Raw genomic sequence first — 22552 nt, 5'->3', positions numbered from 1 at the left:
TGTATATGTTTCATCCCAGGGTGTTAGCCGATTTAATTTTTAATTCTAGCGATTTTGTAGAAGTACAACAAATTGTCTCCAAATCGTTTCAGATATAAATATTTGTATGTAAGAATATAAATTTTGATAATAACTCCCAACAAATTTGAAGGAGTTGATATGGTAACACAAATGTTGATCTACATAATGGTGAAGGGTATAATGTAGTCGGCCCCGCCCGACTTTAGACTTTACTTGCTTGTTTTTCTTTGTAGAAGAGCCATTTTCTTTCTCTTGTATTTCCTACTCTTTCACCGAATATTAAGAGATGTTGCTATGCTCTTCAATTCTTTCGCCCAAAAAAGATTCTGATTGAAGATTATTTTAGTTAAAATTTTAGGTAGTTGTCTTTGGAAATAGTGCACAATTATTATTTGAATATATTTAGGATGCAGTCTAAGGGTGTAAACTAACTCTCTTCTGCTGCGTTCTTTAGCATCAGAACGTAATTAGCGATGTTTTTGGGAAGTTTCAGAATTGTTTAGGATGAATCTTTGCAGCTTACCAAGTACACCGAAAGAATTTTCTTCGAAAAAAGAACAAAAATGTTCGTTAAAAGTGCGAAATTTGTCATTGTTATACAACCAAAGAAACATTTCATTAAAAGAACGTTCTTTTAATGAAATTTGTTTTTCATAGTTTTATGTAAAACTTTCGTACTTTTTATGAAACAGTTTCGTACTTTTATATGAAAAACTTTCGTACTTTTTGTGAAAAATGTTCGCACTTTTAGAAAAAAAATGTATAGTCCAATGTGCATTTGGTTGTAGTAACAAGTTTGAAAAATGTCATCACTACTTTACATCTTAAGTTTTTGAATAACTTTTAGTTTGGTTGCTTCACTTTTATTCATAGCATGCTGTCACCCAACTGAGAATTAGCATAGGCATGCATTAAAAAATTGAATAAAAGAGTACACCCAAGCACATTATCAAAGACAATTTTATGTCGCAAAAGGAAATTTTACAACTTCAAAGAAACTTCTTCCTTATTTCAAGGAATATGTTTTCGTATTTTTTATGAAGAGATTTTAACACAGAATGTTTCGTAAAATATACGTAACTTCGTAAAACTTCTTCACAAAAATCATGAAATTTGAAGAAAGTTTCGTTAAAAGTACGAACTTTTTACGAAGAAAAGTTAATGTAGAATCATAGGCGTAGGAAGGCCTCGGGGGAAGGGGCTTAGGCCCCCTGAAAATTTTAGCCCCCTTCCCCAGAATTTGAAAACCTATTCGATTTTCCATTGTTTTTATATAATATTAAACAAGTAAATACAACCGCACAGAGTTCCGCTAAATACTTTCATGCACAATCGAATTACTTGGGTTGTGGTAGCAGTTGCCGATGACAATATATAGTTTTATTTCCCATTAAAAAAGCGTCGCCAAAAAAGTAGTGAAAATGTTCTTGTCATAGGACGGATGTCCACCATTTCAACAGCCGTTGCATTGAATTTGCATCGCTTCTTACTCTGTTATTCGAATTCAGTGTTTTGAATATGAATTAAAAAATTTTATCATATTGACAAATAAATATTTTTTCTAATTTTTGATGATTTTTGAATACATTCTAACACTTGTATAAAATGTTTGAACTAAAATATTTTGAAAAATTTGCAATATTTCTTGAATGGATTTAGATTTTTTTCGACAAATTTTCAATAATTTGTACCATGTTTTTAATGCTTACTCTGTCTTTTACCTTTTTAACATATAACATATAACATTTTAACATATATAAACTAAATCATCATTATTACAGTTATAACATCACATAAAAAAATTTATTGAATTTAATTTAGTTTTAAAAAAATTGATGAAAACAAAATAAAAAGAAAAAATCAAAGTCAAATGTTTATATATCATATTTTTATAGTTTTTAGATTTGTTTCATTTATTGGATTATGTATTAATCAATCAATCAAAGCAAAGTGAGATTTCAAATTTCGCTTAAATTGAACAAAATTAAATATATTTCTCAGATTGGATGGTAGGTTGTTCCAAAGTCGTATTGTATGAACAAAAAATTGTCTGTCGGAGACTAAATATAGTCTTCTTCTGAAAATCTTAAAAAATACAAACTAAGTTTTTATTTACAAATAAACAATTTAATTTTAGTAAAGAATAGAGATATTTTTGCACTACGCAGTTTTTTACCAACATTACTTTCATCTCTGGTGAATATTATTTGACTTCTATTTTGTAGTTTTATGAATTTTTGGTCAACGTTTGATTTTTAATTTTGACTGCAGATTATTCAGAAGTATTCATATTTTTATAAATAGCGTTATTATGTATTAAATACAAAAAACTTGATTTCATAGAATTCGGTCAAAATTTTAAGACGTAAGATTTTTTTTCTGGTTGTATCTTAAAAGATACAGTACACATTTAATCGTTAACATTGTCTTCTAAATTGTAAGTTAGTTTCTTTATTATAAGTGAATGTTTGAAGTCTGATATTTATGAAACAAAACTGTGGTTGAACTTATGATTTAAGTTTAATTTAATAACTCCTTTATTATTTTTGTTCAAAGGTACACATTTAAAAGCACTTCGAAAAATGTCCTCCCAAAGATGTTCTCTATTTTAACTACACAGGAAGTTCTTTTAATACACATTTTTATAACTCGCTTTTTCATATTATTAATGGGTAGTTTTAACTTTTTTTTTAAAATAGGTTAAAAACAAAGTAAGAATTAATAGAATGGTACAAATTATTACAATTTTGTCGAAAAAAAGCTAAATCCAATCTACAAAAGTCATACGTTTCAAACAAGCGTTAGGATGCACTAAAAATTATAAAAAATATAAAAATTACACACGGGAACAAAATTGAACTTTTTTTGTGTTGATTTGAAATTTATAGCAAATTTTTAGTAATTCGATGGAACCGTTTTCTACACGCTCACAAAAAATCGCTTCTGTAACATATACTCCCAAACATATTTTGCTTCAAGCATATAAATTTTTGGGTATTGCCCAAACATTTATATGTTTGATCTCTTCCAATATATAATATGTTTGAAAGCATATTGGTGTAAACAATATATGTTTGGGTAGTCTAAGTTCCAAACATTTTGTATTTTTGCATCCAAATTCAATAATGTTGTCTTCCAAAACACAATATGTTATTATGTGAACATATAATATGTTTGGAAGCATTTTGCACCCAAAAATATTATATGCTTAAAAAAATTCTCCCAAACAATATTGTGCTCAAAATTTTATTTATTTATTTATATATTTACAATCATAATGAATTATGAAAATAAACAGGTAATATAGGTGCTAACAACATAGGTTTTCGACCTGAATGCTCAAAATTTTGTTTCTGCCCAATTGTATATTCCCCCACATCTTTCTCACTTCCACGAGATTTTTTAGTTCTTAGCACCTTTTTCTGTAATACAAACATTGTAGAAGAAATTATTCAATTGTATGATTTTTTTTTATTTTAATTTTACCTTTTGCCGGACGGGGATTCGAACAGCGGACCACACAGTTTGTAAGGATCAAAGAAGTAGCTGATCAATTGTCCAAGGAAAAATAAAATGTTAATTTTGTAATAACAAGCAACAACCACCAACTTAATTCAATAGCGCTCCCTGTTAAATAGCGCTCCAAGCTACTAAACACATATATGTTTATAGGCTATTTCTAAATTAATATATGTTTGCATCCAAGCATATTATATTTAAAAACATTTTATGTCCCAAACATAATATGTTCTAACATATTAACATATATGTCCCAAACATGTTATGCTAGTTTATGAACATTATATGCTTGCACTCAAAAATATTGTGTTTAAAATTTGTGTTCCAAACATATAATGTTTATAGCCAAACATATGAAAAACAGTCTTTTTTATCCGTGTAGTTATTCCAACATATGTAGCGGGAGTGCCTTAATTTTGAACATAACGGTATATCTCGAAAAGTCGAGCTGATAAAAAAACAAGTGCAGATTTGGATTCAGCGTCTCAAATAACCTTAAAAACAATATTCAGTTCTTAATCAACAGAACCATAAAAAAACTAACTAACTTGACAAAAACTAACTAAATTGAAATTGTCGTGACTCACGCTGATGGTAACGACGTGAGTGTGCGTGAGCGTGATTAACCAACCAAATGTCGTGCGTGAGCGTGAGTCACGAAAATAATATCTTCGTGAGTGTGCGTGAGTAACGAATTTCGGAAAAAACACGCTCACGAAAATAATCCCGCTTACGAACATAAAATGCTTACGAGTTCAATTCATTTATAATTTTAGTGACATCCTAAGTGTTAAAAGTTTTATAACGCTCTCGATTGTAATCATACTCATATTTTCAGCCAGGTTCTATAGGTAAATTACTCATAAAATGAATTTTTCGTGAGTCACAATATTTTTCGTGAGTCACGTCATTTAAAAGATTTTCGTGCGTGAATGTGCGTGAGTACAAATGTTCTTTTCGTGAGCGTGAGTCCTACCAAAAAATATCGTACCTGAGTGTCCGTGAATACGATTTCTCCGTCGTGAGTGTGCGTGAGTAAAATAAAGTTTAAATTACCCATTAAAAATATGAAAAAAGTGAGTTATAAAAAATTGATTCAAATGAACTTCCTGTGCAGTTAAAATAAAGAACATCTTTGGGAGGAAATTTTTGGAAGTGCTTTTAAAGCTGTGCCTTTAGAAGAACTTCCAATTTTTTTGCTAGGTTTAAATATGAAATGGAAAGTGCTTTTTACAAAGCTATTAGATCGATACAAAGTTATTGATGTACACCGAAAGAATTCTCTTCGTTAATTTTACGAAACATTCTTTATTAACTATTCTTCGTGAGTTCTTCATTAAAACAACGAACTTTTCATTCATTTTTGGCGACACTTTTTTGCAGCGTTTTTAGCTAGGCAAAACAAGCGTCACTAAAAAAGTAGTGAAAATGTTCTTTTTGGATCCGGAAGTGGTGCAAAATTGGCGCAGAAGCGATGAATCTAACATGGGCATGTCATAGGACGGATGTCCACCATTTCAACAGCAGTTGCTCTGAATTTGCATCACCTCTTAAGGTGTGATTCGAATTCAGTGTTTTGGGTGTGAATTAAAAAATTTGTAATATTTTGCCAAATAAATACGCTAATAGAAAAAATTACATTCCATAGTCGTGAACGGACGGTGACAAAATGAAACGGAAACGTTCACAAAAAATCAAAACGGAATGTTCACAATTTCTTCCACGGGCGTTCACGATTTCATGAACGGCATCCGTTTTTCTTTGGCCATGAGAAGTCTTAAAATAATCGTTAGACGTTATTATGGCAACTCCCTCGGCGGTGCAATGTGCTAAGGCGACTGTAGCAGAAAACACTGGTTCGAGTCACGCAAGCGGAAATCTTTTTTTAATTTTGTTTATAAAGTCGTAACCATAACGTTTTCAGTTCATGAACGCTGGTTGTTGTTTTTACAACGCATGGTGTAATTTTATCGTTGTCAGATTGACACCGCCTGTTCTCAGTTTGACACCACATGTGTGTTGATTCACTTTCATGAATGAATCGTTTTGAAATGAGCACGCCGTGCATGATTTTTTCCATGAGTGTAACACTGGGGAACAGTGGTTCCGTTGATTTAGAACTGAATATCGTTTTTAAGGTTATTTGGGACGCTGAATCCAAATCTGTACTAGGTTTTTTTTCTATCAGCTCGATTTTTCGAGATATACCGTTATGTTCAAAATTAAGTCACTTCCGCTACATATATTGGAATAACTTGAAAACAGTTCAACATATTAAATGAAAAAAATATCAGAAAATATCTAACAATATTCTCTTTAAGCCGTCTTTACATTGTTTTCCAATTTTCCAAATAGTCTTAGAGATATCGTTCAAGCTTTGAAAAAAAATTTAATTTTTAACAAAAAAAAAACACAGTAAGAAATAATATAAAATGGTACAATTTCTTTAAATTTTGTCGAAAAAATGCTAAATGCATTCTAGAAAAATTGCGCATTTTTGAAAATATTTGAGGTCAAACGTTCCAGACGAGCGTTAGAGTTCATTAAAAATCATACAAATTTTAAAAATTGTTTCTCAAAATATCACAAAATTTCTTAAATTAAGAACTGATGGAAATTCGGTGCAACGGTTGCTGAAATGGTTGACATTCGTCCTATGATAAGCCCATGTTAAATTCATGGCTTCTCCGCCAAGTTTGCACCACTTCCGGATCCAAATAGAACATTTTTGCGACGCTTTTTTTTGCTGGGAATGTGGATTATTCATAATAGATTCCCACGATGTATTCAGTTTTATTCCTCAGTTCTCACACCCTCAAAAAAAATCGCTTCTTTAACATATGTTCCAAACATATTTTGCAGGAAGCACATATATTATTGGATACTGCCGAAATATTAATATGTTTGTTTTTTGTGAAAATATTATATGTTTGGAAGCATTTTGAGCCCAAAAATATTATATGCTTGGAAGAATTTTCCCCAAAGAAGATTGTGATCATTCCCTCACATAATTTTCACTTCCACGAAATTTTTAGTTCTTGGCACCTTTTTCTGTAATACAAATAATGTTGAAGAAATTATTCAATTTTATAATTTTTTTTTTTAATTTTACCTTTCGCCTGGGCGGAGAATCGAACCGAGGTACATACAGTTTGTAAGCCAACACACTATCCACTGGGCTACGTAGTAGTTATAGTCACCAGTAGACAATTATCGTTACAAGTTACATTTATATAGCATACTTTGCAGCGCCCACGAGCCCATGCAAACATAACATTATTTAAAAGAAACATACATTTGTTGGCCACGTGGAGCAGTGGTTAGCATGTCTGCCTTGCATGCAAAGGGTCGTGGGTTCAATTCCTGCTCCGACCGAACCAATTTTTTTTGCAATTTAGACATTTATACTATATTAAATTTTTATAATGAAACTTCGAAATGTGGGTTATTAAAAATTTACAGTCCCCACATACATAAAATTCTCCTCTCAAGGCGAAAACACATGCTGTTTTTTTTTTAAATCTCTATGCTCTTGGTTCCGAATGTCTATTCTCTTTACTCCGAATACCCATTCTAATATTCAAATTAAATAATATTTAGACTTAAGCATATAAAATATTTGGCCTTATCATAAAGCAGTTTTCCGAAACAACATACAACCGTTTCACAGAAATTGTAAACATATATATGTTTGCTCGAAATTTGTAAATTTATATATGTTTACATTCACACATATTATTTTTATGAAACATTCATACCACAAACATAATATATTTTAACATATTAACATATGTGTCCCAAACATTTAGTGTTAGTTTAGGAACATTACATGTTTGCACTTAAATATATTGTGTTTAAAAATTGTGCCCGAAACACATTTTGTTTATATCGGAACATATGAAAAACATATTTTTCTAACAGTGCATGTTGTCCCATTCAGCCACTTTTTCTAAAAACCAATATTTCAGATTTCGTCATATTAACTTCTAGATTCCAATTGCTACATTACTTGTCGAGATTGTGCATCATATGGCGACTGTGTTCGAATTATCAGCTAATAGTACAATACGAGTAGTACATCATCAGTATCAACCAAACACATTAATTTGATTACAATCCACCTTGCTGTTCTTCGTGTATGTCATTGATATATAATGCAAATGGCAATGGAGAAAATAGACAGCCTTGCTTTAATCCATTAGTCGTTTTGAAATATTCTGTCCATACTTCATATTTGAATAAACTTTTTCAACAAATTTTACAAATTTGTACACCCTCAAAAAAAAATCGCTTCTTTAACATATGTTCCAAACATATTTTGCAGGAAGCACATATATTATTGGATACTGCCGAAACATTAATATGTTTGTTTTATGTGAACATATTATATGTTTAGAAGCATTTTGAGCCCAAAATATTATATGCTTGTAAGAATTTTTCCCAAAGACGATTGTGCTCATTGCCTAACATACTCGTAATTTTCACTTCCACGAAATATTTTAGTTCTTGGCACCTTTTCTGTAATACAAATAATGTTGAAGAAATTATTCACTTTTATAATTTTTTTAAATTTTACCTTTCGCCTGCACGGAGAATCGAACCGAGGACCATACAGTTTGTAAGCCAACACTCTATCCACTGGACTACGTAGCTGTTATAGTCACCAGTAGATAATTATCGTTATAAGTTACATTTATATAGCATAGTTTGCAGTGCCCACGAGCACATGCAAACATAACATTATTTAATAGAAACATACATTTGTCTGCCACGTGGAGCAGTGGTTAGCATGTCTGCCTTGCATGCAAAGGGTCGTGGGTTCAATCCCTGCTCCGACCGAACACTTGGTTTTTTTTTAATTTACACATTTATATTTATACAATATTAAGTTTTTATACTGAAACTTTCAAATGTGGGTTATTTAAGATTTATAGTCAGTAACAGTGCTTGATATAAACGAAATTAACTGATTTTTGGATAAAATATTATTTTTTATTGCAAAAATAACAATTTTGTAACAAAAAACTGTTTTTGGTACAAAACTTTAAAATGTGGAGGGAATTCAAAAACTCTAACAAAATAAGAACGTGGAGTCGAGTATAAACATACATAAATAATTTTATAATAAACATAAATTTATTTAGGCGTGAACAGTTTTTTACTAGCATTTAATACCATCGCTCTAAAATGCCTTTTATTTTTCATTTTAAAGCAAATAAACTTTTTAAATTGTTTTAGCTGCAAAACTCGAACTTAATGCCCGCATTTATATTTGAAGGTGTCCATCAACTCCTCGTGGACTACTTATTAATAAAGAGGAACTAAACTTTATTTTTATACATTTTACTGTGTAATTTTTCACTATTTCCTCCTTATTTCATTTTACTGTCCCAACTCTAAAAAGTGTAAAGTGCCCTTTCGTTATATTTATGAAGACCCCTGATTTCTTTTAACGAACCAAGAAAAAAATTGTGCCCATAATGCCAAAATGATAAACAAAACACATGTCCACACATACATAAAATGCTGCTCTCAAGGCGAAAACATATGCTGTTTGTTTTTCAAATGTCTATTCTCTTGGTTCCGAATGTCCATTCTCTTTATTCAAATTAAATAATATTTAGACTAAAGCATATCAAATTTTTGGCCTTATCATAAAACAGTTTTCCGAAACAACATACAAGCGGTTTCACAGAAATTATTCTCTTTTGATTCTTTCGCTGTGTTACGTTGATATCTGTTGTCAACTCTCCCGGTTTCCATCTCTATTTCTTTCTCTATACTCTCTCTGTCGCTTTGAATAAAATATCACAACGTGTGTATGTTTAGTCGAAATTTGTAAATTTATATATGTTTGCATTCACACATATGATTTTTATGAAACATTCATGCTCCAAACATAATATATTCTAACATATTAACATAGATGTCCCAAACATTTAGTGTTAGTTTAGGAGCATTACATGTTTGCACTTAAATATATTGTGTTTTAAAATTGTGCCCGAAACACATTTTGTTTATATCGGAACATATGAAAAACATATTTTTCTAACAGTGTATGATATTCCCATTGCAAATAATTTAGATATCAATGCTTGCCTTGATATTTTGTCTAATGCTGCCTTGGCTACAAAACAAGCATATCTCTTTTTCTTCTCTTGAAATTTGAGACTATTGATGAAATATTATCAATAGTTCAATATCCTCTCCTAAAACCAGCCTGGTATTCCGTTAAAATTTTCTGCGGCTCTACCCAGTTGAACAGTCTTTCATTGAGAATATCAATTAGTACTTTTACAACACAGTTCGAGAATGCAATTCCCCGGCAATTCATTGATATTTTATAGTTTTGGTAAAGAATTAATCTATTTCACAATTATTAAAAGTCATATTATACGATATGAGAAGCAACGTATGGAAGTTATCTGGAGTATTCTTTATAAATTCATAGGGGACTCTATCTTCTCCCGGAGCTTTGATCAGTTAATTTTTTTTAAATACTTTTCAATTCGACTTTGAGAAAGGTTGATTTAATAAAATTTCTAAGTATTTCGCACATTCTGTAGTTGTTATCCCAGCTCCAACATGAAGTGTCTTATTTCTTTAGCACAACTCCACCACTCTTTTTGGCTATCAATTCTATTTATTGTCGAAATAAGATTATTAAAATACTGGTGCTTGCTATTACTGCAAATGTGCTTATAGTTCTTCTGTGTTTTCCCATACCATTCTCTATCTTGCCGTTTACCCTTTTTTCTACACAATTAGAAAAATATGTTTTTCATATGTTCCGATGTAAACTAAATGTGTCTCGGGCTATATTTTTTAAACACAATATATTTAAGTACAAAACTATAATGTTCCAAAATTAGCATAAAATGTTTGTGACACATATGTTAGTATGTTAGAATATATTGTGTCCCAAACACAATATATTCTAACATATCAATGTTTCATAAACGTAATATGTGTGAATGTAAACATATATAAATTTAGAAATTTCGAGTAAACATATATATGTTACGATATTTTATTCAGAGAGTATAGAGAAAGAAATAGAGATGGAAACCGGGAGGGTTGACGAAAGATATCAGAGAGAAAATCAAAAGAGGTAAATTTGTGGTTGCTGTGAAAGTGCTTGTATGTTGTTTCGGAAAACTATGCTTAAATGAGTTCGTTTGTTTTGGCTATGCCTTGGCACGTTAATGAAGCTTGCCCAAAAATTTGATATGCTTAAGGGTCAATATTATTTTATTTAAATATTAAAATGAGTATTCGGAGTAAAGCGAAAAGACATTCGGAACAAAGAGAATATATATTTGAAAAAGAGCATGTGTTGGGGCTTTGACGTTTTTGGAAAATTATATTATAACAATTGAAAAAGATTATTTTATTTAAAATTAATTATCAAAGAGATAATTAATTTTACAATCCACACCTAAATAAATTTAGGTGTGGATTGTAAAATTATTGTATAGGATTTAAATATAATGTTCTTTTGAATGGTTATCGTTAAATAACTTTAGGATTCGATGGAAAATATTTGTGTTTATACCAGGGATCCGGAGCGGTCCATTTTTTGCGCTCCGCTCCGCTTCCGCTCCGGAGAAAAAAAAACCGCTCCGCTCCGAGAAAAAAAATCGCTCCGCTCCGCTCCTCTTCGAGAAAATTATAGTACAAACATTGTATTATTTGTTCAATTGAGTTTTATTTTATGGGGGCACAGCGTGACCCCATTTGTCGAAATCGGGCGATACATATATATGGGAGCTATATCTAAATTTGATCCGATTTCTTCCAAATTCAATAGCGTTCGTTCTTGTGCCCAAAAAACTCCCTGTGCCAAATTTCATCAAAATCGGTTAATAATTGCGACCGGAATCCTGTGAACAACAAATACATGAACAACAAATAATGAGTAGTCCAAGAGGAGTTGATGGATTCTTTCGAAAATAAAAGCGAGCATTGAGTTCGAGTTATGCCGCTAAAATTATTTCTCATTTTAGTGGCAAAACTCCAATCGGTAAAACCAAAATAACATTATAACTTTTTTCGGTAAATTGTTTTATAACATGGTGGGGATCCAAAGCAACAATTGAATAAGTTTATTTTCTTTAAAATAAATTAATAAAGAAAAGTAAAAGGGTAAACATGGCCATTTTAACGCGATAATGCCACCTTTATACCGGCCTTAAGAATTAAATTAAGTGCAAAATTATTCGTAAATAAAAATTCATATTTATTTGTATTTCTAAATTAATGGTGCTACATGCTAGCAAAAATTGTGCACACCAAAATAAATTTATGTGCTGGTTGTAAAATTAATGTTTAGAATTTAAATATAATGTGCTTTTGAATGGTTATCGTTAACCTTAGGATTCGATGGAAAAATATTTATATATATATACTCGACTTCACGTTCTTCTTTTTTAAGAGTTTTTGAATTTCTTCGAAAATTTCAAACATGTATACAAAAACCTTTTTTTGTTACAAAATTTTTATTTTTGCAATAAAAAAATAATATATGATTTGAACTCAGTCCATTTCGTTTATATCAAGCACTGTTCTTTTCTGACTTTAAGTCTTTTATAAGACACACTTTACAGTTTCGTAGTAAAAAATTAATATAATAGTATGTAATGTTGAACACCTTTTCGGGATATTCCGAACGTATTTGGAATATATATAAAAAAATAAAAATAGTAAAAAAAAAATGGTGTCGGTCGAAGCAGGGATCGAACCCAGGACCCTTGGCATGCAAGGCGGACGTACCAACCACTGATCCACGTCGCCAACAAATGTATGTTTAACTATGTTCTGTTGTTAAACAATGTTATGTTTGCAACGGCTCGTGGGCGCCGCATAATTATCTCTTGTTGACTATAACAGCTACATAGCCTAGTGGATAGTGTGCTGGCTTACAAACTGTGTGCTCCGCTGTTCGGGGATTCGAAAAAGGTAAAATTTAAAAAAAAAATTATAAAATTTAATAATTTCTTCTACAATGTTTGTATTGCAGAAAAAGGTGCTAAGAACTAAAAAAACTCGTGGAAGTGAGAAAAATGTGAGGGAATATACAATTAGGCAGAATCTTCTTTGGGAGAAAATTCTTCTAAGGATATAATATTTTTGGGTTCAAATGCTTCCAAACATATTATATGTTTACATAATAACATATAGTTTTTTGGAAGAAAACATTATTGAATTTGGATGGAAAAATACATAATGTTTGGAACTTAGACTACCCAAACATATTATATTGTTTAGACCAATATGCTTTCAAACATATTATATATTGGAAGAAATCAAACATATAAATGTTTGGGCAATACCCAAAAATTTATATGCTTGAAGCGAAATGTGTTTGGGAGTATATGTTACAGAAGCGATTATTTTTGAGGGTGTAGAGTCATATAGGTTCAAGAGTTATTGGCAATTAAACATTTTGCGTATTGTTATGGTTATATTTACACAATTAGATGATACCATAAACGACTACTTTATAGTAAAATTGAATGAGGTCAATATAACTATATATGAAAATCCAACCACAAATACACGGATGAAAAATACTGTTTTTCATATGTTTGGCTATAAACATTATATGTTTGGAACACAAATTTTTAAACACAATATTTTTAAGTGCAAGCATATAATGTTCATAAACTAGCATAACATGTTTGGGACATATATGTTAATATGTTAGAACATATTATGTTTGGGACATAAAATGTTTGTAAATATAATATGCTTGGATGCAAACATATATTAATTTAGAAATAGCCTATAAACATATATGTGTTTAGTAGCTTGGAGCGCTATTTAACGGAGCGATATTGAATTAAGTTGGTGGTTGTTGCTTGTTATTACAAAATTAACATTTTATTTTTCCTTGGGCAATTGATCAGCTACTTCTTTGATCCTTACACTGTTAGAAAAATATGTTTTTCATATGTTCCGATATAAACAAAATGTGTTTCGGGCACGATTTTAAACCACAATATTTTTAAGTGCGAACATGTAATGTTCCTAAACTAACACTAAATGTTTGGGACATCTATGTTAATATGTTAGAATATATTATGTTTGGGGCATCAATGTTTCATAAAAATCATATGTGTGAATACAAACATATATAAATTTACAAATTTCGACTAAACATACATATGTTGTGATATTTTATTCAAATCGACAGAGAGAGTATAGAGAGAAATAGAGATGGAAACCGGGAGAGTTGACGAAAGATATCAATATAACACAGCAAAAGAGTCAAAAGAGAACAATTTCTGTGAAACCGCTTGTATGTTGTTTCGGAAAACTGTTTTATGATAAGGCCAAAAATTTGATATGTTTAAGTCTAAATATTATTTAATTTGAATAAAGAGAATAGACATTCGGAACCAAGAGAATAGACATTTGAAAAACAAACAGCATATGTTTTCGCCTTGAGAGCAGCATTTTATGTATGTGTTTTGTTTATCATTTTGACATTATGGGCCCAATTTTTTTCTTGCTTCGTTAAAAGAAATCAGGGGTCTTCATAAAAATAACGAAAGGGCACTATACTCTTTTTAGAGTTGGGACAGTAAAATGAAATAAGGAGGAAATAGTGAAAAATTACACAGTAAAATGTAAAAAAACAAACTTTAGTTCCTCTTTATTAAAAAGTAGTCCACGAGGAGTTGACGGACACCATCAAATATAAAAGCGGGCATTAAGTTCGAGTTTTACAGCTAAAACAATTTAAAAAGTTTATTTTCTTTAAAATGAATTATTAAAGAAAAATAAAAGGAATTTTAGAGCGATGGTGTTAAATGTTAGTAAAAAACTGTTCACTCCTAAATAAATTTATGTTTATATTATAAAATTATGTATGTATGTTTATACTCGACTCCACGTTCTTCTTTTGTTAGTTTTTGAATTCCTTCCAAATTTTAAAGTTTTGTACAAAAACAGTTTTTTATTACAAGATTGTTATTTTTGCAATAAAAAATAATATTTTATCCAAAAATCAGTCAATTTCGTTTATATCAAGCACTGTTACTGACTATAAATCTTTAATAACACACATTTCGAAGTTTCATTTCAAAAAATTTAATATAGTATAAATATAAATGTGTAAATTAAAAAAAAAAAAAAAAAAAATGTTCGGTCGGAGCAGGGATTGAACCCACGACCCTTTGCATGCAAGGCAGACATGCTAACCACTGCTCCACGTGGCAAACAAATGTATGTTTCTGTTAAATAATGTTATGTTTGCATGGGCTCGTGGGCGCTGCAAACTATGCTATATAAATGTAACTTAAAACGATAATTATCTACTGGTGACTATAACAGCTACGTAGCCCAGTGGATAGTGTGTTGGCTTACAAACTGTATGGTCCTCGGTTCGATTCTCCGTGCAGGCGAAAGGTAAAATTTAAAAAATGTATAAAAGTGAATAATTTCTTCAACATTATTTGTATTACAGAGAAAGGTTCCAATAACTAAAAAATTTCGTGGAAGTGAAAATTACGAGTATGTTAGGGAATGAGCACAATCGTCTTTGGGAAAAATTCTTCCAAGCATATAATATTTTTGGCTCAAAATGCTTCCAAACATATAATATGTTCACATAAAACAAACATATTAATGTTTCGGCAGTATGCAATAATATATGTGCTTCCTGCAAAATATGTTTGGAACATATGTTAAAGAAGCGATTTTTTTTGAGGGTGTACAAACTGTGTGGTCCGCTGTTCGAATCCCCGTCCGGCAAAAGGTAAAATTAAAATAAAAAAAAATCATACAATTGAATAATTTCTTCTACAATGTTTGTATTACAGAAAAAGGTGCTAAGAACTAAAAAATCTCGTGGAAGTGAGAAGGTTAGGTTAGGTTAGTGAGAAAGATGTGGGAGAATATACAATTGGGCAGAAACAAAATTTTGAGCATTCAGGTCGAAAACCTATGTTGTTAGCACCTATATTATTACCTGTTTATTTTCATAATTCATTATGATTGTAAATATATAAATAAATAAATAAATAAAATTTTGAGCACAATATTGTTTGGGAGAATTTTTTTAAGCATATAATATTTTTGGGTGCAAAATGCTTCCAAACATATTATATGTTCACATAATAACATATTGTTTTTTGGAAGACAACATTATTGAATTTGGATGCAAAAATACAAAATGTTTGGAACTTAGACTACCCAAACATATATTGTTTAGACCAATATGCTTTCAAACATATTATATATTGGAAGAGATCAAACATATAAATGTTTGGGCAATACCCAAAAATGTATATGCTTGAAGCAAAATATGTTTGGGAGTATATGTTACAGAAGCGATTTTTTGTGAGCGTGTACATATTTGGTCTTAATATATAGATGAAATTAATGCATGTAATTTACATTTACATAACAAATACTTTGATGGAAGTAAATCGGACTGGGGGAATGAGGGTTCTGTAGGTGAACCGATTTCAACCATATTTGGCAGCTTTTGCGACATTATTATATTATTTGCAGTGCATTATATAATTGTATTCCCAAATAGCATTAATATTTAATCGACGGTATTGTTCAAGCCGTTACCGTTGAGAATTTCCAAATTAGTTACTGGTCGCTTCGTAATATAGAGCGAAAATGGTTTTCACACGGTTGCTTTTCTTTAATAATTCATTTTAACCTTTAACTGCCCACGTGGTGGTAACATTTACCCCCTCAACACAGGTTTTTTTGGTATTAAGAATAAGGCTTGTGAAATAAAGTGCCCTTTAATTTTGGAAAGTACATTTAATATTTCGAAATATTATTTTATTTTCATTAAGTATAATGTGTTCTAATCAATACTAAAATAATAAAAAGGTATTTTTTATAAACAAAAAATATTTATGTAAAAGGGGTCAAATTTACCCCTCGTGACAAAGTACGCACAAAAATTTCACCTCACCTGTTAAAGGTTAAATTATATAAACTTTGTATTGGAATTGGTTATTATTTAGAATCTTAACAAGGGTACTAAGTTCGAGTTTAGCCGACTCTTATATTAATTTCCTTTATTTCTTTCTCTACTAGAAATACATAGTGGACATTCGTATATATAGACGAGTGTTAAATGCTTAGAAATGTCGCCAGTATAGCCAAGGGGTTTGAATTGGTTGGTTGGTTCTCAAATTGCGGTAGACTGTGGCTTCTAATGTTCTATATTAATTTATACGGTTTCATAACATTTTTATTTTAAATGTTGTTTAAAACTTTTAACAAAATCTAAAACATTCTTCCAGGCCCAAAGCCTTCGAACTAATAACGAGAAGAAAGCCAGCGCCCCGTGTATTTTGTGATATATGCGATGAATTTGACAAGCATGAAACCGAAGATTGTCCCCTACAAGCTTCCGACGATAGAGACTACTCGCCCCCGCCAAGAGAGGATAGAAAAAATGGATCAAAGGAAAGAAAATTACCTGAACCTCGCAAGTATTGCGAATCATGTGAAGGTACAAAACACAAATATCAGATATTTATTAATTATCGGATAACAACTAATCTTTGCTTTTTGTTATTTCATTTCAGTATTTGGCCACGAAGCTGGAGAATGTGATGATGACTGTTATTAGTTTACTTTGTGTTAATTTATCTAAATCAGTTAGTGTAATATTTAACATAATTTATGTATTTGTAAAACGCCTCTTATATCTACATCGTCTACACACGCATATACGATTGTAATTATTGCTGTGATTTTATATACGCATATACCAGTAGATCAATATGTAAATGGATGACATGCAAATTATTAAATTCTTTAAGCACCGAATATAAATCCCAGCAAAAAATATTTCAGCAGTAAAATTTAGTTGCGCTTTTTGGTATACAATAAAGTAGGCAGTGCATCCACTCTGCATGTATCGGCGGCAATAACGTAAACGAGTAATCAAACCAGTTTAGGATCAATCGTTTACGTTATTGCAACCAATTCATGCAGTATAGATGCGCGAAAGGTAGTGCTGTTTTCTTTCATACAACTAATAATATTGCTCAGAAATGAGCAATATTGTTATTGAAATGAGCAATTATATCAGCGCTATGTTGAAGCTCCTATAAATCGCGACATCGCCCACTAAAATCAGCGCTGATTCGGTTGTTTTGTAAGCAGTTGGTACTGCCTCTCTCCCTTACAATCCTGCTGAAATAGTTCTCCATTTTTTGCTGGGATTTAATGTAATACGGCCAATTCGAATGTTATATGTTCTTATGCAGCATTTGTTTATTTGATAGAAACAAATTCTTTTTATTTATTAATAAACAATGGATTAAAATAAATACCAATCGAAAAAATAAATAAGATAAATTTAAAATCTGAAGCTCGGTTGTTTCATGGATTTGAGCTGTATTAAAGCGCACACTTCGATCTTTTCTGACCCATTATAAGGAAGGCATACACATGAACTATTTATTATTCGAGAGTTGAAAAATATTCCATCGACAAATAAAAATACATATGTAACTATAATTTCAAAAGTATTGTCAAATCATTACCCGAACACTCCAAAAGTCATTATAAGTGATTGATTAAACCAACGGTCATAATAACAGGTACACTACCAGACGTCATAGAGTAGACACAGAGTATTCAACCCTGTCCGAGGACTGCAGTCCTCCTATTGAAGTATACTTTTTCCCAATAAAAACTGATAATACAATAATAAATATATTAGTTGATGAGTTTAGTTCAATGTGTAAAGAAGGTGGTCGCACATGCCGAAAATAAAGAGCTAATTGATTAAAGTGAAAAGAAAAATAAAAAAGTGAGTAAAAACAAAAAGACATGAAGTGTTATATTACCGCTTGCGTTACAAGAAGAAATAAAAAAAGAATTCGTTACTTTTTTAAGAACACAATAGAGTGTTCTAGCGATGATAACAAGTGTAATTTTAAATTTATTTCGGACAATTTATTGTTTTACAAAACATGTATTAGTTATATGTAAGTATTTCTAAATATGGAAGTAATTCTAAATTTACAGATAATTGCCGCAACGAATTTAATGAAAAACAAGTAAGGAAAGTAGAAAGTCGGACGGGCCGACTATATCATATCCTAAACCACCACTACTGAAATAGTAAACATTGTTTGTGGGGTACCAATGGTATAAGTTTGCATTTCCATATTTAAGAACATTACGGGGTACATGTTTATGGGAGTTTTATCACAATCAGAACAGAATTGTCTGATATTAGGAGCTATAGTTGATTCCGTACCTACAGAGTTAGTATGCCACTAATATTGAGTACATTATTAAAAAAGAGGTAATCGCTCAATTAGTGTGGGTAATAAATCCAAATTTGTGAATCTTGGGAAATAGATTTATGTAAGAGCTACATGTAAGTCTAGTTACGATCGGCTAATACTTCAAAATTTGAAATTTGAGTAACATTGGTTAATAATTAAAAGTATTATGACCAAATTTGGTATGCATATATATGGGTGCTATATCTAAATCTGATATAGCACCCATGTATGGTTGATACCGGAGAAGGTTACTTTGTGCTAAATTTGAGTAGGATCGGTTAATAAGTAAGTCTATTATGGTCAGAAATATAGTTATTAGGGGTAAATTTGGAAAATCGGGTGATACATATGTATATGAGCTATATCCCAACCGATTTCGATAATTTTTTGATTCCTATAGAAAATTAGATTTGGCCAACTTTGGGTAAGATCGGTTGATAAATAAGGGACTTATAGACAAATGTGGGAAAATCGGGCGATACAAGTATATCGGTTAATAATTGCTACCGGAATCCTGCGAACAAGAAATACATGGACGGTCAGCCAGACGGACGGACGGACACCAAGGGCTAGATCGACTCAGGATGTGATTCTGAGTCGATCGGTATATATTTTATGGGGTCTAAAATCAAAATTTCTGGTAGGCACATTTTTTGGCAGGTCAAAGTTATTATAGCCTAACCACTGGATGGTTTAGGGTGATAAAAATTCAAACGGAAAAGGAACAATTGGGCACAAAAAGTTAAAAAAAAGAAAATTAATAGTAAAAAACATCTCACGATATTACACTTCGCGCGGGATATTGACCGTGTACATTTTCTCGGGCTTTTATCCTTTAAAAATGGCTCGCGATTGTGTCTTTTAGAATTCGCTCGGGCACCAGTTATGATGGTTGGGTCCTTGAGTAGAAAAAAATAATTTCTTAGAGTCGCCTGGACTCTTTCAACTTTCCAACCAAAAATAAAAAACAAACTTTTTACTTTAGTTAACGACGCGTCGAGCGCCGGTCTACTTCTTTATTGGGTGAATAAAAATGAAGTGCAATGTTTCTTTGTATGTTACTTAGAACTAAGACTTAGTTTTAATAATAAAAATGCTTACTGGCTACTTTCTATTAAATCAGAGCATGCATTTAAATAAGAAGAAAAACCGAACAAATGTATCAATTGATGCGTTTGCATTTATTGGCGAGCTCTACGCGAGTTAGGTTAGGTTAGGTTATGTGGCAGCCCGATGTATCAGGCTCACATAGACTATTCAGTCCATTGTGACACCACAGTGGTGAACTTCTCTCTTATCACTGAGTGCTGCCCGATTCCATGTTAAGCTCAATGACAAGGGACCTCTTTTTTATAGCCGAGTCCTAACGGAGTTCCACATTCCAGTGAAACCACTTAGAGAAGCTTTGAAACCCTCAGAAATGTCACCAGCATTACCGATGTGGGAAATCCACCGCAGAAAAATTTCTTGGTGTTCGGTCGTAGCAGGAATCGAACCCACGACCTTGTGTATGCAAGGCGGGCATGCTAACCATTCCACCACGGTGGCTCCCGCAAAGTTAAAAAAGAAAGAAAATTAATAGTGAAAAACATTAAAAAAAAAAAAAAAAAAAATATATATATATATATATATATATATATATATATATATATATATATATATATATATATATATATATATATATATATATATATATATATATATATATTTTTTTTTTTTTTATATATATATATATATATATATATATATAGAACCAGCATTACCGATGTGGGAAATCCACCGCAGAAAAATTTCTTGGTGTTCGGTCGTAGCAGGAATCGAACCCACGACCTTGTGTACGCAAGGCGGGCATGCTAACCATTCCACCACGGTGGCTCCCGCAAAGTTAAAAAAGAAAGAAAATTAATAGTAAAAAACATTAAAAAAAAAAAAAAAAAAATATATATATATATATATATATATATATATATATATATATATATATATATATATATATATATATATATATATATATATATATATATATATATATATATATATATATATATATATATATATATATATATATATATATATATATATATATATATATATATATATATATATATATATATATATATATATATATATATATTTTTTTAAATGTTTTTTACTATTAATTTTCTTTCTTTTTTAACTTTGCGGGAGCCACCGTGGTGGAATGGTTAGCATGCCCGCCTTGCGTACACAAGGTCGTGGGTTCGATTCCTGCTACGACCGAACACCAAGAAATTTTTCTGCGGTGGATTTCCCACATCGGTAATGCTGGTTCTATATATATATATATATATATATATATATATATATATATATATATATATATATATATATATATATATATATATATATATATATATATATATATATATATATATATATATATATATATATATATATATATATATATATATATATATATATATATATATATATATATATATATTTATATGTTTTTTACTATTAATTTTCTTTCTTTTTTAACTTTGCGGGAGCCACCGTGGTGGAATGGTTAGCATGCCCGCCTTGCATACACAAGGTCGTGGGTTCGATTCCTGCTACGACAGAACACCAAGAAATTTTTCTGCGGTGGATTTCCCACCTCGGTAATGCTGGTGACACTTCTGAGGGTTTCAAAGCTTCTCTAAGTGCTTTCACTGGAATGTGGAACGCCGTTCGGACTCGGCTATAAAAAGGAGGTCCCTTGTCATTGAGCTTAACATGGAATCGGGCAGCACTCAGTGATAAGAGAGAAGTTCACCACTGTGGTGTCACAATGGACTGAATAGTCTAAGTGAGCCTGATACATCGGGCTGCCACATAACCTAACCTAACCTAACCTAACTCGCGTAGAACTCGCCAATAAATGCAAACGCATCAATTGATACATTTGTTCGGTTTTTCTTCTTATTTAAATGCATGCTCTGATTTAATAGAAAGTAGCCAGTAAGCATTTTTATTATTAAAACTAAGTCTTAGTTCTAAGTAACATACAAAGAAACATTGCACTTCATTTTTATTCACCCAATAAAGAAGTAGACAGGCGCTCGACGCGTCGTTAACTAAAGTAAAAAGTTTTTTTTTTATTTTTGGTTGGAAAGTTGAAAGAGTCCAGGCGACTCTAAGAAATTATATTTTTCTACTCAAGGACCCAACCATCATAACTGGCGCTGAGCGAATTCTAAAAGACACAATCCCGAGCCATTTTTAAAGGATAAAAGCCCGAGAAAATTTAAACGGTCAATATCCCGCGCGAAGTGTAATATCGTGAGATAATATTACCACGAAGAAATATTTTGTACAAGTGAATATAAAGTCATTATCGGTACAAACAAATTTACAAAACTTATCGTGATGAACATTAAATAAAACGATGAACATTACCGCGAAGTGAGTAAATATAAAAAGTTACTATTACCGTTTACCGTAAGAGCGAACAATAACGGAAGCAACCAAATTCTTAATAATCAACACAGACAACCACCCCCGCGTCCATCCGCACCAAAGCCACCAGAGGCAATGGATGTTGAAAGGAGTATCCGTTCTCAACAAGTTGACTATGCTAATAGGCCAACGCAACATCAGTTCTTAGGTAAAAGACCAAGGTCCAACGCAACTTTCACATTGGAACCGATGATAGCTCCCACTGTGGTAACATAGATGATGAGAAAGAGGATTACTATCAGACGGCA

The 22552-nt window shown here is 31.2% G+C and overlaps 1 protein-coding gene across 1 annotated transcript in view; it reads left to right on the top strand.

Annotated features, from left to right (window-relative positions):
• Window positions 1-17896, top strand: part of LOC142224996 (uncharacterized) — a 40070-nt gene extending 22174 nt beyond the window's left edge. Inside the window, 2 exon segments of the mRNA XM_075294772.1 lie at window positions 16818-17029; window positions 17106-17896. Of these exon segments, the coding sequence (XP_075150887.1) occupies window positions 16818-17029; window positions 17106-17149 (256 nt within the window). The 3' untranslated portion in view covers window positions 17150-17896.
• Window positions 17897-22552: the final 4656 nt, after the last annotated feature.

Source organism: Haematobia irritans, chromosome 2 (assembly GCF_050003625.1).
Source record: "Haematobia irritans isolate KBUSLIRL chromosome 2, ASM5000362v1, whole genome shotgun sequence".
NCBI lineage: Eukaryota > Metazoa > Arthropoda > Insecta > Diptera > Muscidae > Haematobia > Haematobia irritans.
The sequence above is the reverse complement of the archived record's forward strand: the minus strand, read 5'-3'. Positions and strand labels throughout refer to the sequence as shown.